General features: G+C 57.8%; 1 protein-coding gene across 2 annotated transcripts; it reads right to left on the bottom strand.

Moving 5' to 3' along the window:
- Positions 1-2,737: 2,737 nt before the first annotated feature.
- Positions 2,738-12,940, bottom strand: GGA1 (golgi associated, gamma adaptin ear containing, ARF binding protein 1). 2 transcript variants are annotated; one of them, XM_074271637.1, is made up of 17 exons: positions 12,589-12,940; positions 10,676-10,760; positions 10,500-10,575; positions 10,126-10,224; positions 9,603-9,726; positions 9,373-9,473; positions 9,037-9,117; positions 8,420-8,557; positions 8,251-8,332; positions 7,660-7,767; positions 7,270-7,419; positions 5,739-5,803; positions 5,353-5,513; positions 4,896-5,077; positions 4,378-4,547; positions 4,050-4,160; positions 2,738-3,861 (listed from the first exon to the last, which is right to left on the bottom strand). In XM_074271637.1, exons 1-17 carry the CDS (start codon positions 12,617-12,619, stop codon positions 3,751-3,753), a joined length of 1,875 nt encoding a protein of 624 aa, XP_074127738.1. In that variant the 5' UTR covers positions 12,620-12,940; the 3' UTR covers positions 2,738-3,750. The 2 variants fall into 2 exon arrangements, with proteins under 2 accessions (XP_074127738.1, XP_074127739.1); XM_074271638.1 differs by having other exon boundaries at positions 10,676-10,804; positions 12,503-12,644.
- Between the last annotated feature and the right edge of the window lie 907 nt (positions 12,941-13,847).

The raw sequence follows: 13,847 nt of genomic DNA, 5'->3' as shown, positions 1-13,847 counted from the left end.
AGAAGCTGTAGTATCTGAAGGTAAGGGAATATTATTGTTCTATAAAAAAATGAAGCTGACTTTAGAAAGGCCTGAAAAGATTTTCATGAACTGATGCTGACCAAAACAAGCAGAACCCAGGAATACATTGTACACAACAACCGCAAGAGTGTGTGCTGATCAATTCTGATGGACATGGCTCTTTGCAACAATGAGGCAATTCAGGCCAGTTCTAATGGTCTTGTTTTAGAGAGCCATCTACATCCAGAGAGAGGACCATGGAGATTGAGTGTGGATCACAACATAGTAGTTTTACTTTTTGCTTGCTTTTTGTTTTCTCATCTCTCCCTACCCCCTTTTGATCTGATTTTTCTTGTACAGTTTGATTATTTGTGGACATATGTGTAGAAGAATTGCATATGCTTAACATATATTGGATTACTTGCCGTCTGAGGGGAAAAAAAAAATTTGAACACAAGGTTTTGCAAGGGTAAATCTTAAACTATGCATATATTTGGGGGGGGGGGACAAAATGAGGTGATTCAGGCCAATTTCAATAGACTTATGATAGAGCCATTTGCATCCAGAAAGAATAGTACGGGGCCTGAATGTGGATCACAATGTAGTTTTTTCACCTTTCTTTTGCTTGCTTTTTTGTTCTCATTTTTCCCCCCCTTTTTGATCCGATTTTTCTTGTTCAGCATAACTTTATTTTGCTTGCTTTTTGTTTTCTCATCTCCCTCCACCCCCTTTTGATCCTTCTTGTGTAGCGTGATTTATTGTGGATATATGTATAAAAGAATTGTACATATATTGGATTATTTGCTGTGTAGGGGAGCAGGGTAAGGGAGAAAAAAATTGAAACAAGGTTTTTTACAAGAGTGAATGTTGAAAACTATCTGCTTAATATTTTGAAAATAAGCTATTTTTAAAAAAATCTATTACCCATAAAATAATGTATTTTCCAAAAGAATTGAGTTCTGCTTAAGGGCCTCATGTTTCCTTCTGCCTACGAACCCCTCGTCATGTTTGAGGGGTTGCACAAATTTGCCTCTAGCATCAGTTCCTATTCTTCTCATTATAACCTACACTCCAGCAAAATAGGACAACTGTCATTAGGATTGCATTTCCTTAGCTCCCTGCTTTTGCTTAAGCTATTTCTGAAGGCTGCAGTGTCCTCCTTACAGGCTTTCTTGAATTTCTAGCTTTTCCTTACTTTAGTTCCACTCATATTTCACTTTCTCCAGGAAGTCTCCCTCGATTGTTCCAGCTAGCAAAGAACTAGACCAGAGGATACACCTTGCTTCCTACTTTTCTGAGCCTCCTCTGAATTATTTCGTATTATTGTCTTATCCCACTATTAAATTGTCGACTCCCTGAGAGCAGTGACTATAGCTTATTAAACTTTGTCTTTTTCAGTCCTTAGCATGGAACAAAGTGGAGGACACTGAAAAATTAATGAATTGAAAAGAGTCCCAGTTGTCTTTCTGGGGAGGTGATTGGCTGTGTGGGTGGACTTAATTAACCAATTAAGTCTTTCCAGTGGTTCATGGAGAACATAATACAGAACACAGTGACAAAACACAACTGGGGAATCAGGATTGGACTCTTGAAGGGAGCAAAGGGTTCTAAACAGAGGTGGGGGTGGGGGGAAACAGCCTATAAAAAGCCTGGAGGTAGGAGGGCATATGTATACATCGGGGCTCCTTAAACTTTCTACCTGTGACCCCTTTTTGCCCAAGAAATTCTTATTTGACTATACAGATCAAATACTTAATGATAGCAAATTAGAATTGTGACCCCCACATCCAGTTACAAGACCCCATAAGTGCTCACAAACTAGTTTAGGAAGCTGGGATTTACACGAAATCACCAGTAGTCCAGTATGGACGCCATCAGTTCAGCCCAAGAGACAAATCCCAACCCATGGGAGCTTGGATTCTGAAGACTGGGCAGCTGTTGGAGGCGAGCTCGCCCTTGCTACGGCAGTGAGGGCACAAATTCCAAACTCTGACTGTGATTCTAGTTCCGAAGCTGGTGGGAATTGGGAGTCAGGAAGATCCAAGTTCAAATCTGAGCTCAGGCACTTCCTGGTTATGTGACCCTGAGCAAGTCCTTTCACCCTCTTTGCCAGTTTCCTCATCTGTAAAATGAGTGGGAGAAGGAAATGGCAAACCAAGAAAACCCCAAATAGAGTCAGGGTGAGACACAGCTTAACGACAACATGATTTTTGTGTTTGTTGTTTCCCCACGCCACAGCTCAGCACCAGCTGACAGCACTTCCTGGATGTCGCAGCCCACACATAGAAGGAAGCTGTCGGGAAGCCTGCTGGGACGTTGCCTACTCTGGTCAGGCTGCCCCGGGAGTCCATGGGTCAGTGTTGAATGTCCACGGAGAGGGGACCATGTCACTAAAAGTTCTGGAAACCGTCTTGAGCAAGGAAACCTTAAGGGCCTGGGGACATTCAGGTTGGAGTACTGCCTTTGAGGGCAACCTGTTTCTCCTGACTTTACCACTTCTGTTCATGGCATCACCTTTCATTTGAGCGTGGGTGACTGGCCTTCTGTCCCTATCACAGCACAACAGCAGAGGGGCTGGCCCCTTCCCACCCCCTGCAGAGACAGCAAATGCAATGATGGGGAGCCCAGCGCCCCTGGCCAGAGGCCCATCTGAAGCGCATCATAGTGGCTTGGGGATTGGTCCTGGGAAGCATCAGAGCTCCCAGAGAGCTCCCCACCTGTGGCAATTCTAAATGAATCCAGGAAAGAACTCTTTATTATATCCCATAAATACACCACATTCAATGCAGTACAACGTCCCTCTGACCCCCATGGGCCACAGCCCTGGGAGGCAATCCTGCAGGCCTCTGACAGAAGAGAGCTATGGAGAAGCCCAGAAGCCCCAAGACCATACAGGAGGAAGCCCCCGCCCCAAGAGTGGCCATTCTTCCCCCAAGGCATAATCTGGGCCCACACCCTTCCCCTAGCTCATCTGGGGACCTAGGCCCAGACCGCCCCACCCGTCGCCCATCTCTCAGCCATGCTGCAGCAAGGGAGACAAATGGGAGGTAGAGGAAGGAGGGAGTTTCAGAGGGTTCCCTTCTCTCCATACTCTCCACTCTCTGTGGACAGACTCAAATGAAAGGAAAGAAAATCAAACCCCACACCAGAGAAGTGCAAACAGTTGGAGGTGAACACCCCAAATTCAACCCAGTTCCTGTTGGGGTGCTCCCCCCGGCCCTCCAAGGGAGGCTCTGCGCCCGCTAAGGCCACCCTGGGTTATGGCTAGTCCTTCCCATAAGGCATAAGAGAGCAGGGCTCCGGCCCCTTCCCAGGACTGCTACAGTGCTGCTGAGGGCCCCGAGGCCCCCCAAATCCTTCCCAGAGCCCAGAAGGGACCGCCCTGCCACCCTCCCCCATCTCCACAGAACAAAGCAGGACGTCCCTGGCCAAGAGATGAGGCTGCTGTGTTGGGGAAAGGAGTCCTGGCCTCGGTCTCTCCTTCTGGGTTTAGCTCGGTGAGAGAGGGACAGGAGGGTGGGGAAGGGCTAGTCATTGGAGAAACACCAGGGAGAGCCCCAAATCCCAGTGTGTATGGCTACAGAGAGGGCCGCTGGCTCTGCTCCTGTCTGCCAGGGGCACAGGCTTCCAAGTGGGTCCTAACCAAAAGAGGGTAGGAACAGGGGAAGGGGGGCCCTGAGGAGGGGAGGGGCAGGAATCCTTGCCCACCTCCCCTGAGCCTCTGGCACCCCAACCTTCCCTGGCCCGCTTCTAGAGGCTTCCCCAAGACTCAGGCGGAGGGAACTGGTCCACGTCTCCCACTTCGTTGTAGGTCTGGTCCCCCATGGCGAAGGTGAGCTTGTATCGGAGGCGGACTTTCTCCTGGGGGAGCAGAGGGAGAATCGAAGACCTCAGCACAGGGAAGGGGCTGCGTCAGGGAGTGGGGGGGTCCTGTGCTGCCCCTCTTTCCTGCCCCATTTTACAGAAGAGGGAAGCGAGGCGCAGAGGGTCAAGCCGAGTCGTCCAGGCCATGGACTGGGGACAGGTCTCCTGCCCTTGAGCACCCTTACCTTCTGGGGGTTGGCGAGCAGTAGGACCTGCGTGATGGCCGTGGGGTGGACGATGGGGTTGAAGGCGGGCAGCTCGGTGCCTGAGGGGGGCTGTAGCTTCACTTTCATTACCTGGGGATATAGAAGGGCGGTGGTCCTCCTAGCCCTACCCCCCATGGCCAGAGACCACTGAAGGCCTTCCCCTGGCACCTGCAAAGCTTTCTCTTATTATGGGTTTTAAGGAAGGCCTCTGGGCCAACATCCTCAGGCAACACATGGAAACCGAGGCCCACCCGAGGTGCCCCCCTCCCATACGCGTCCCTGACCATTCCCCCCACCAGGTTGTTACCTTGGGGACAGCAGCCTGAAAGACGATGTTCTGGATTGGCTTCGGGGCCGTGCTTAGCATAGAAACCACCACGACCAGCACGTCAGGCCGGCCAGGGAGAGAGTCCCGGGCAAAGTGGAAGAGGACGCGGAAGCCATGCTGGTCATAGACGGTCACAGGCAGAACGCTGCCTGCAGCCGGGGCGTGGGGACAGGGGAGAAGAAAGAGCGGGTGGGCGCTGGGGAGGGCAGCCTCTAGTCCCTAGGGTGGCATCCCAGAGTGGGCGAGGGCCCAGCTTAGTGCCTCCCCCTCCTGGGGGAGGGCCAGACTGACCCCCGGCCCCGAGCCCTCTGCAGTCGTCTAGACAGACTATGGACTCATGCACCAGGAGCAAGGGTTGGCAGTCTCACTACCCCCCAGTGAACATGGAAGGCCCCCTTAGCTCCACTCTACAGCTGAGGCGGAGAAGAAGTCATATTCAGACCAGGGTCCTTCAGGATGGGTCAAGCCTGTGGCGCCCCAGCCCTGCCCTCACTTACTGGGTCGGATGGACTCCAAGGGCACAGTGACGTTGGCCAGTGAGATCTCCTGTGCTGGCTCTGGGGGCCGGAGGGGAACGGGGGGCTCGCAGGAGCCGCCGGGAAGCAGTGACGGGGCGCTGGCGCTGCTTTGGTTCTGGAGGTCACGCAGGGTGAGCCGAGGGGCAGGCTGCTGCTTCTCCCTTCAGAAAAAGGGGAAGGAGGCGGGAGGTTCTCATCTGCCTCGGGCTGGGGCTGAGGGTAGCCTCATTCCCCCGTACTCCCACACTCCTGATGCTAGACTGTGTGTGGCCCCTTTCCCTGTGTGCACCCCAAGGAGCCCACCTTTTCTATCTCCCACCCTGTCCCCAGCACACAGCAGGTTCCTCAGTCAGTACTGGGGGATGCCCGATGGTGCCAGGCAGTGGGATGGGCACCAAGAGTGCTCAGGCCCAGTCTCCTTCCATCCCATCCTCACCACCGCACTTGCTGAGACTCTGGGGGCAGAGACTGCTGCAGCAGCGTCTTTCCCAAAAGGTCCAGGTCATCGAGCCCGCTGGAGGACGATGGTGGCATGGAGGGCAAGGGCTGGCTCTCGGCTTTGGGAGCTGCAGCGGGGAGTTCTGAGCTTTCAGATGACTGCTTGGCAAAGGCAGAGCACATGTGGAAGACAGAGAGAGGAGCTGGAGGGCCACTGACTCCCCTGCCCATACCGGAGAAAGGCTGGGCCAGTCAGAAGGATGCTTAGCAGTCAGCCCGTGGTCAGAGGTGAGACTCTCAAGGAAGCAGGTCTACCTCCCGCCACCCTCCTTGGCCTGGGCTTTCCCCAGGTGACCAGACCTCCGACACTCCTCCCCCTCCTACCTGGAAACTATTCCATCCTCCATTGTCCAGGCTTGGGGCTGAGGTGGGTGTTGGATCATTGAGGCCTGAGGACAAGAGGAAGGGAGGAAGAATAGGGTCTGACTGAGGAGGGCTGGTGCTCCAGAACTGGAACTCTGGTGTGCAGAGGGAACCTGGGGGGGCTTCTGAGAGGCCACGGGGCGGAAGGTAGAGACAGCCAAATAAGAGACCCCATTTGTGACGGGGGTGATTGTGATATGATACTTGTCATAAAGGGATGCTGCGGCCAAGATCCTTCTCAGCCACTGAGGGCTCCAGGAGTCATTCCTCATCTGCAGAATGGGCACAGGAATGGCTTCTAGCCCTCCTTGCATTACCACGCTGACATTAAGGCTAACCTGCTACATTCTCATTGTGGCTGGTCGCCATTGCTCTCCGGGTCTAAGTCTCAGCCGGCCCTCACACAAAGCGGCCTTCAGAGCAGAGTGGCCGGTGGGCACCCACAGCTTCCTCCCTTCTGGCTGAGCTTCTCAGACCCGGCTGAACCACATCTTCCTCTTCCTTTATTTCTACTCATCGCCAAGTCCGAACGCCGGCAGGAGGAAGAGGAAGCCTGCCAGGGGCTGGGGCCCAGCCACCTTTGGCCTCGAGGCCCTGTCAGAGCTGCCCCTGGACGGCCGGCCCAGCTCAGACCCAGTTTTAAGGATTGAGTCTCAACTCTAATTGAAGGCCAGATTCAGGAAGGGTGGCTCCCCTCCATGGGCCTTGGTTTCCTGACCTGTAAATTGCCAAGCTTTCTGCCCAAAGATCCACAACCATGTTTTCTCCTGTCTACTCAGGCTGGGAGGCCCAATCCTGGGGTCTTGCCCACAGGACCAAAGACCCAACCCTGCCCGGTTCTGCCCCAGAGCTCCTTTTGTCTGCAGAAGCTTCGGGAGAGAAACCAGAAGGAAGCAGCTGCATCTGGCCCACGGCATCTGATCCAGAGGCCCCGAAGCATGAGAGAGCTGCCCAAGGACCCTGGCCCCCACCCCAAGGGGATGGCCTGGCTCTGCCTGCTCTAATTCCCAAAGTCTGGGAATGTGAGGGTGACACCTGCCTCAGAGGTCATAGTTCCTGCTGCTTCATGCTCACCAATGGGGGGGAGAGGGACTCAGCCGGCAGTCTCCCATCCCAGACAGGCAGGGACCAGGGATTCTGAGCCACCAAGTCACCCCTGCCCTCCCACTTCTGGCTGCTGCTGCCTCGAAGCTCATGAAGCCTTTCCTGAGTAGAGAGGGGAGCAGTTTGGAGAAAACTGCTTTTTTTTTGTTTGGGGCCTACTTAAAGTCCCTGGCTCTTCATGGAGATCTCTTCCCTTAGGCCTCTCCAGCAGGCCCTTCTGGGCCTGACTCCCCCCCGCAACACCTGGCACTGGGTTATGTTGTTAGAAGGACAAGAGCAAAGGGACCCCACTCCCTGTCAGGGCCCATCAGGGCCTCCCCAAGTGGCTGAATCCTGGAGCTTAGCCTCATACTCCTGCTAGGAAGCAAGGAGCCCCCTCAGTCCTTACCTAGAGACATGAGTTCATCATCAAGTAGGGAAAGCGAGGTGGGCTGCTCTGGCCTGGCCAAGCCACTGGCCAGGCTGGGAAGGGCCAGGCTGGCTGAGCCTGCTGGAGGCAGGTCCAGGCCGGAGAGGTCCAAGAGAGCAGAGGTGCTACCTGCAGGGAGGAGACAGCAGGGCTCTGAACGGGGAAGTCGTGCAGCCTGAGAGGCTGAGTGTAAGCGGGAAGAGAACACTGGACCTTCATCTCCCCCTCCATCCCTGGGATCTTCCTCCCACCTGCAAGTCCCGAGCTGCCTCTTCTTCCTTCTCTGTACCTCCCCTCGGATAACCCTGGCTCATCACTGGGCCCTCCCTCTCCCGGGGCTCACTGAGGCGGCCCGTTTAGTCTGCTCACCTGGAAGCCGGCCAGAGGCTGGGTCCCCATTGAGCTCTTCGCCCTTCACTAGCTGCTGGTAGAGGTTGATCACCTGGGTGAGGTTGTCATTGGCCTGCAGGATCTCCGCTGGGATTGGGCAGGAGGGAGAGATGAGAGGAGGAAGGTGATCAGGGTCTCCCCTGGCTACACTCCTCCAGTGCTCAGTGCTAAGCTCTGCACACAGTAGGTGTTTGCCTCTGGCAGGAGAGCCAGGGCTGCCCCTCTGGAGCTGGAAGAAGGCCCAAGGCCGGGGCTTCACAACCTGTGAGTTTCTCCCAGGGGTTCCAAACACTTCTGATTATCATCTGAGCGTATTCTCCAAGATATATATCTTTACTCACTATGTCCTTGTACTCAGAATTATCCACACCATAAAAGGTATATGAAATGTAAATGAAAAAAGGAGTGGCTTAAAATAAAATCCCATTGAACCCTGCAGGGAAGGGGGGACCAGTGGGGAGAGGTCTGGCCGTAGCCAAATTTTGGAGCCTCTACTCTTGAGGTGCCATTGGCCCAAAGTAAGGGGCCGGGTCTGTGCTGCAGGCTCAGGGAGGGCGGGCCGGGGCTCACCCAGGGCCTCGTCGTTGTCCTCAGTGTCACTGGCCAGCCTGAAGAGCATGGGCCTCATGCGCTCACAGCGCTGGTACAGCTCCTGCAGGGGTGGGGGAAGAGAAAGGGGAGCTGGAGAGGACATCCTGGCCCCAAGGGGTGCCTGGGGACGCTGGGAGCGGGGCTTCACCTTCATGAGCTCGTCATTGCTGTCCGAGGACTCGCCCTGGCTGTAGTTGGTCACCATCTCGGTCAGCAGCCTCACGTTGTTATTCACCTCTTCTATGGCGCTGACCCGCTTAGAGATCTTCTCCATCCGCTTCTGGTCCTGGGGACAGACCAGGTGAAGGCTGGAGGCTTGTGTGGGCACTCCTGCATGCCCGGGGGACTCCTGAGCTCCCTCCCCTGCCCCATTAGGGGGGCCCCAGCTCAGGGGCACTCTGTGGGTGGGACAGGCCCAGCCTCAAATCCCGCTCGCCTTTCCCAATGGGTCAGACGAGGGCTGAGGCGGGACAGGTGTTCCCAGAGATGGCGGATAGTATGCCAAGGATTGCGTGTGCACATGCATGTGTGTGTGTGCACGCGTGTGTGTATGAAGGCCTCTGGTGCAGACTCTGATTTGGTCTAGACATCCCAGGATGCAATTTCCTGGCTGTGACCTCGAGGGCAGAGCATGCCATGCCGCTCTCTTTGCAGCCAGAAGGGAGGAGCCCAAGCTCTCTCATTTCCAGGGCCCCTCCCTAGGGACTCTGAGGCAGTGAGCCCCGCCCCCTGCCTTGTCTAGGGGGACAAGCACTGCGCAGTCACCTCCTGGACCATCTCCTTGATAAGCTTGTTGGCGGCTCGCAGGTCCTCTGGGTGGGAGCTCTTGAGCAGCCGGGCCAGCATCTGGGGACACAGCAGAACGGGGTGTGAGGGGCAGGCCCACTGAGGCTTGAGACTCAGCCAAGGCAAGTGGGGAGGACCTTCCTTGGCAAGACTAGACAATCTGATCCAGGCCTGCCCGGGACAGGGGTCAGAGGAAAAGGTGGATGCTGGTGGGGCTGGGACCCCTCCCCGGCTCCTCGGCCGCAGCCTCAGACTCCAACAGGTCCTGGCAGACCTTCCCAAAGCAGGGGCTGCTGCCCACTGCAGCCTCCTCACCTTGGACTTCTCCTCATCCTCAAAGATCCCGTTCTTGGGCCGCGTGGGGGGTGCTAAAAAGGGGCAGTCATCAGGGAGCTTGGGATCGATCTTCACAATCCCTGTGGGGGCAGCAGAGAGATGGGGCCGCTGTGACTGGTCCCAGGCCAGAGAGGCCCCCCAGCCCCATTTAGGGAAATGCGCGCCCCCCCCCCCCGGCCCACTCCGAGCCGTCGCCAGCTCCCCTGTACCTTGCTTCTTCAGCATCTGGTAAGCCTCGGCGATCTTGACCTCCTGAGGCAGCCCCAGAGTCCAGCTGTAAAGCAGCTCCAGAATCTTGTCTTTCACCTTGTCCGGGGTGCGGGTGCCCAGGTACTGCCCAGGGAGGAGGAAGAGGAGCCCTGAGTCCTCCAAGCCCGTCCCGGCCCCCCCGACCCCAGACCTGGCCTCTGCCCCACAAGCTCTCAGGGGCCCTCCGGTCCTCGGCGCGTCCCTCAGGGCCATTCCTTCTCCCGAGTCGGAGGAGAAAAAGGAGGGAGCTGGAGGCGCTCAATCATCTCTGCTGATTTGTGGAAGGCGTGGGGGCCTGGGGGGGGGGCCCAGGGGGGGATACGTGGGATTGGGGCAACAGAGTGACAGACAGGAAGGGAGGGAAGGCGGGAAAGAGACAAGGCCCCATCTCAGCACTGCTCCCTGGCCGTGTGCCCGCAGGGGCCGCCTCCTCCCGGGTCCCCGGCCGCCGGCACAGAGGCCCAGCCCGTCACCGGAGCCCACCTTCGGTGACACCACCTTGATGAGCTCGTTGAGAAAGCGGAACTTGCCGACCTCATCGTGGAAGCGCTTGCCACAGTTCTTCATGCACGTCTCCAGGACCTAGGACGGGGCAGGGTCAGAGGAGGCGCACTGTCCCCAGCCCCTGGGGAGGCTCCTCCCGGCCGGCACCTCGGTCCCCTGCTCTCCCCTGTGGCCTCTGCGGACCAAGGGCAGCAAACGTCAGGGCTCAGTCCACAGAAGAGAGGAGAAAGCGGACCCCTCTCCTAGCACGAGCATGTCAGTGGGCTGGCCAGTGACATAAAAGCTCTTGGCCTGGAGGCCCCTGGGCTGCCCCCTTTGCCATCACACTCAGACCCACCCGCGGCTCTCCTCACCGTCAGGGCCTGGGTCGCTTCCCATTCTTGTGGAGACTGGATCTTGTGCGCCAACAGCCGGGTGGCCAGGGGCGGCCTGCGGGGAAAGGGAAGCTCTGAGGTGCGGGGGAGGGGACGAGTGCCTGTGTCCAGCGTGTCGGGCCGCGGGCTCGGGCCCTGCCACCCCCCTCTCTTACCCCTCCAGCTCCTTGTTGAGCTGCTCGCAGAAGGCGTCGATGCTGTCCCAGTCCAGCTCCTTGTTGAGGGGGTTGGTAGCTCTGTCTGCACCACAGGGAGGAATCGGGGAGCGGGGTCAGGACCGGGGTCTCCCAGGCCCATCACACAAGGTGGCCCTGCCGGAGCCCTGGGCGCTCAGCGGGGGGTCTGGGAAGTGGTAGGCGGCAGCCCGGGCCGGAGCCGTGACCTGCGGGGGTCCCCTGACTCTCGTGCACAGACGGCCCTGCTGCCTCACTCATGGGATCGGGAGCTGGGAGTTTCAAGCATGGCTACGGGGGGCCTGACCCTACGCTGCAGAGGCCAGAAGGGAAAGGGTTATTCCGCTGAGGTGGTCGGCGGTGCACCCGAAGGCCCGGGGACACGGGGGCGGGGAGGTTCCTCCACACTGGACCAGCTCGGCAGGCGGAGGCCTGGCCCCGGGGGAGAAGGGTCCTGGCCCCCGGGGAGTCTGGCTCTGGGAGCGTCTCTGGCCCCCAACTCTCCCTCAGGAGGCAGACGCTCCATTCCAGAGGAGCTCCTGACCCGCCTCCAGGAGGAGACAGCCCATCACCCAAATGCTGGGGAGGGAGCGAAGCCACAAAGCCCGGGGAGGGCTGGGGGGGAGGGGAGAGGAAGCCCAGAGATTAGTGTCACCTGCTCAGGAATGAAGGGACAGAAATGGGGACAGCTGCTGGCAGGACGGCAGGGGCCGTGTGGGAGGGGCCAAGGAGGCGGAGATGGGATGGGGCGGGTCCTTCCCCCACGCACCACTCCCAAGGCTTCCTGGGGGTCCCATGCCTGTCAATCAATCCCAGCACCATCTCCCCCTAAATTCTTCCCCTGAAAAGGTGCTTGGGCCCTCCCCATCATCCCCCATAGAGCTCAGCTTCCTCGGCCTCCCCCCTATCTCTCCCCGCCGGCCCGGGGCAGGTGCAATGGGGGCACCCAGGCTGGGGAGGGGGGTGGGCGGTCTGCAATGTCCCGAGGTCAGAGGTCATGTGGTGTTTGGGGGAGGGTCATCTGGGGAGACCCGGCTGCGGGGAACTTCAGTAGGATTCGGGGAAAGAAGTGAGAGGTTTGGGGGGTTAGGCTTTTGGGGACACGGCCCCCCAATTTAGGGTGGCGTTAGTAGAGCTAGGCTAGAGGTACCGGGAAGGGGGCAGAGATGCCACAAGTGGACTGGGGGGCTTTGAGGCCGAGGAGCGCTCAGGCCGTCCTGGAGCAGTTTGGGGGCAGCAGGCGCTCCGGCCGGCCCGGGGGTGGGCGGGGTCTCAGGGAGATGGAGAGACAAGGTTGTGGGGGGCCTGAGGAGCCTGGGGGCGGGTTTGGGCGGGCTAGAGGCGTCTGGGGGAGTTTCTGGGTCTGTAAGGGGCAGATTTGGGGGGATGGGCGGGGGTCTGGGAGAGCATTTGGGGGGCCCGTGGGCAGACTTGGGGGTTCTGAGCACTTTTAGGGGAGCAGGCGGAGATATCAGGCTAGGCTCGGAGAAATTCTGGGACACTCTCGGGGGGAGCCCCCTTTCTGAGGGAAGACTTGGGGGCGGCGGGGATCCCCGGGGGCATGGGGGGCCTGGAAGCAGCCTGAAGGGGGAAGCCAAGATTGGGGAAGATTCGGGGGTTCTCTGGGGGCCCTTTGGGGGACTCTCTGAAGGCCGCCTGGGGGAAGAGGGCTCGCATTCCTGGGGACGGCTCTGGGGGGGGCAAGGAGAGTTTCGGGTCCTCGGACCAATTTAAGGAGGAGCTTCCTGAGGGCGTCAGGAGAGGGTTCGGGGGTCCCAAGAACAACTCGGGGGAGTCTCTCTAGGGGACGTGGGGGAGGGGCACGCCCCCCGGTTCCGCTTCCGGCCCGGCCCGCGCGCCCGCCCCCCGGGTGGGTGTGTGGGGGGGTCACTCACTGATCCTGGACTCGAGAGTCTCCGGCTCCATCTCGGGCTCCGTCCGCCGCGGGACCACGCGCCCGCCCCCTCCGGGCTCTCGCGAGACTTCTCGGCCCCGCCCCCGGCGGATTAGCAGATCATCGAGTACCCAGGCAACCCATGAGAGCGCGCGGCTGCGTGCCTAGAGCGCCTCCTGCGCGGCCATCGAGACTGACCGGAAGCGGGCCAGAGCGTCAAAGTCCAAACGGCGCCCGCCACCTCTCAACGGCCTCCCTCTCCGCCCGGAGGCCCGGAGCTGAACGGAAACGGAGGTTCCGGAGGGCGATACAGGCACCACGGACAGCCGCTGTAAAGTACTAGAGCGTCGGGGGAGGACAGCGGCCCCGGGCGCCCCAGCGGCAGCTTCCGGAAGAGCAGCCAGCGACCATGTTTAATGGGGGTGGGGGGGTGTCTGTCAGACGCACTTCCGTCCGTGGGTGAGTAGCAACTTCCGGTGGAGGAGCCGTGGGGGCTGGGGCGGGACTTTCTAAAGAGGGCCTGATGTCGTCTTCTAGCCTCGCTCAGAAAGACCCGGACCCGGACTTCTGAAGCTGGAAGGGCCCTGGAGGCCGATCCAATCCAGTCCTTTCTTATAGCCGGGGAAACTGAGGCCGGGGAGGCTACAGGACTACCCAAAGTAACGCGGCTGCTAAGTGGCAAAGGCCGAACGTGGGCCGAAGCCGGATGCAGCGCCCGTCCCTGCTGTCTGTCGGCCGGACCGCGGCGGCTTTTCCGGCACTTAGCAGTAGTATCCTTGTAAGGAGGGATGCACCCGCCCGCTTCACATTCCGGGGGCGGAGTCAGGAAATTTCGAGTTCAAATTCGGCCTCAGGCACTACTGTGTGACCCTGAACAAGTCACTTCCCTGAGGCCTGCCTCAGTTTACCCGTCTGTGAAATGGAGATAATAAAGTTGTTGTAAAAGATCAACAGATTAATTTTTTTCCAACAGTATTTTATTTTTCCAAATACGTGCAAGGAGAGTTTCATCTTTGCATAACTTTGTTTCCATTTTTCTTCCCTCCGGAAGACAGCGAACTAGGCGCAGTTCTAACATTCTCGTTATTATTAGCTGTTATTACTTAGTATTCTAGCTCATGTTCGTCACGCAGCACAAGAAAAAAATAAATAATTATAAAAATGAAAGTTTTTTTTTTTTTAATCAGCTCAAAAGGGAAAAAAATATGAAAAAGTAAAAAAAAAAAAACAACCCCAAAACAAGCAAACAACAAGAGAGGT

Source organism: Sminthopsis crassicaudata, chromosome 5 (genome assembly GCF_048593235.1).
Source record: "Sminthopsis crassicaudata isolate SCR6 chromosome 5, ASM4859323v1, whole genome shotgun sequence".
Classification (NCBI taxonomy): Eukaryota; Metazoa; Chordata; class Mammalia; order Dasyuromorphia; family Dasyuridae; genus Sminthopsis; species Sminthopsis crassicaudata.
This window is presented reverse-complemented; position numbering and strand designations above follow the sequence as displayed.